At 58.4% G+C, this 1,999-nt stretch overlaps 1 protein-coding gene across 1 annotated transcript in view; it reads right to left on the minus strand.

Annotated features, from left to right (window-relative positions):
- PLXDC1 (plexin domain containing 1) overlaps window positions 1–1,983 on the minus strand; it is a 61,505-nt gene extending 59,522 nt beyond the window's left edge. Inside the window, exon 1 of the mRNA XM_004707107.2 lies at window positions 1,908–1,983. Coding sequence (XP_004707164.1) covers window positions 1,908–1,983 — 76 coding nt within the window. The remainder of the gene's footprint in view (window positions 1–1,907) is intronic.
- Between the last annotated feature and the right edge of the window lie 16 nt (window positions 1,984–1,999).

A 1,999-nucleotide genomic window follows, 5' to 3' on the forward strand; every position in this document is an offset into this window, starting at 1 on the left:
TTTGGTCTAACCTCAATCCCTCCTGCTGCAAAGAAACTCCCTTTCTCCTGGCTGAGTCTCTGTCAAGGCCGAGAGCAGAGGCCCTCCTCTGCCGAGGGACATCCTTCAAGTCTTGACATTCCTGGCTTCCCAAGACCCTCCTGCCTCGGCCTGGCTGAAGGAGCAGCTCTCAGCCACGTTGGGTCCAACGACCAGCCCTTCACCCCTCCCGTTACCTCTCACTCCCTCTTCTTGGACCCCTTCTGTGGTTCACGCAACCCCAGGCAGGAGGTCAGATCCCTCCCTCAGCAGCCCAGCCACGCCCCAAGTTCAAAATTCTGCCAAGTCAGGGCTGCAAACAATGAACTCCACCCCTCCTGCTAACGTTGATGAGTTCTTCTACGTGCTCTGTCACTCATATAACAAGGAGAACTGGACAAAAAAGAGAGAAAGAAAAGAGAGCAAAACCCACTGCCATCGAGTTTATTCTGACTCATAGTGACGCCATAGGACAGAGTAGAACTGCCCCTTTGGTTGTAAACCTCTACTGGGACAGAAGCCTTCATCTTCCTCCCGAGGGGTGGCTAGTGGAGTTGAACTGCTCACCTAGCCATTGGCAACCCAACACTCACAATCCATGGAGCCACTGGGCTTCCAAAAGAGAACAGCCTCAAGAAGATCTCCTGTCATCGCACCCACAAGCATCAACGACTGTGCCAACAGTCTCCCTTTGCAAGTGAAGAAACCGGTTCAGAGAGGGACAATAACTTGCTCGGGGTCACACAGCAAGTGAGGAGGTGAGACTAGAAGCCAAGTGATCTGCCGGCCAAGTGGTGGTTCTGCACCAGCAGCCTCTGCGCCACAGCAGCTTCCAGCGCTCACGGTGCCCACACTTCCACCATCACTGCCCTTCCCCGCCTCCACTTCCCTCTCATCACCCCGAAGTCCAGGATGCAGCCTGTCCCAGTTACTACGGACCATTCAAATGAAGGACGCTGTGGCAGACTCAAACTCATTCTGTCACTTAACCGCCTGCCGCCGACCACAGCCCCTCCCCCCTTGCCAGCCTCTCCCAGGGCTGTCTCATCCCATCCAAGGGGCGCCTGTAGCTCTGAAGCCCAGTCTCTGGCTAATTCTCTCTGTCAGGGGCTTGAAGCAAATTCCCACCCTCCAGAGCCTGGAAAAGTCGAGGTGCAAGAGGAGAGAATGAAAACCCACGTGGGGAAAACAGTCCTCCTGCATAAGATGAGGGAGTCGAGGTGGACCCCACGTGGGAAAGGAGGCATAGGAGAACTGGGTTGGGGAGAAGCCCTGTGTGCAGGACGGTTAGAACCAGGAGGGCACACTAGGCTGACATGGAGGGCTTGGTGCAGGGGGACAGTAAGTTGTTCCTTCAAGAGTGCACAGGCCTGTCTGTCTGTCTCTGCTGGTATCAACCAGGGGAAAGAGGAGAGTGAGGCTGTCTGTCCCAGAGGACATTCCCACTGTCCCACCAGGTCTCCAGATCCCATTCAAAAGGGGGCTGGATCTGCATGGCCTGGCTGGCAGGGAAGAGAAACAGGCGGAATCGCAGGGGCACAAGCTGTGGCCAGTTTCCCATCCCTGCTCAACAGAAGGCAGCCTTGCTTGGGATGGCCAGGAAGTCCCCACGGCTGGCCCTCTGTCCTCTTCTGAGCCGGAGCCGACTGCCTCGGAAAGCCCCCTTTCCTGGGGTCCCCCCAGTGTCCTTCCAGGAGGGAAAGAGAGGACCAGGCTGTCTGTGACTGAAGCTTCCACCCTCACTCCTGCATCCTAAATATTTGGGGCAGTGGGTCCCTGCCCACCTGTCCGCAGCCCAGGGAGCTCCTGGCCCCAGCGGGCAGCCCCCCACCCGAGGACATCAGCACCCGGTCCGCCCCGGCCCCAGACCCCCGACCCTACAGACCTACCGGCTCCGGGTTGGGGTCTCAGCGCCCGGGCAGCCTCCCTGAGCACCAGCGCCAGGAGCCAGAGCTCGCCCCGCATGGTGGTGCGGGACCCG

The sequence above is a fragment of the Echinops telfairi genome, unplaced genomic scaffold, assembly GCF_000313985.2.
Source record: "Echinops telfairi isolate 266 unplaced genomic scaffold, ASM31398v2 ScPeMD7_7458;HRSCAF=8496, whole genome shotgun sequence".
Classification (NCBI taxonomy): Eukaryota; Metazoa; Chordata; class Mammalia; order Afrosoricida; family Tenrecidae; genus Echinops; species Echinops telfairi.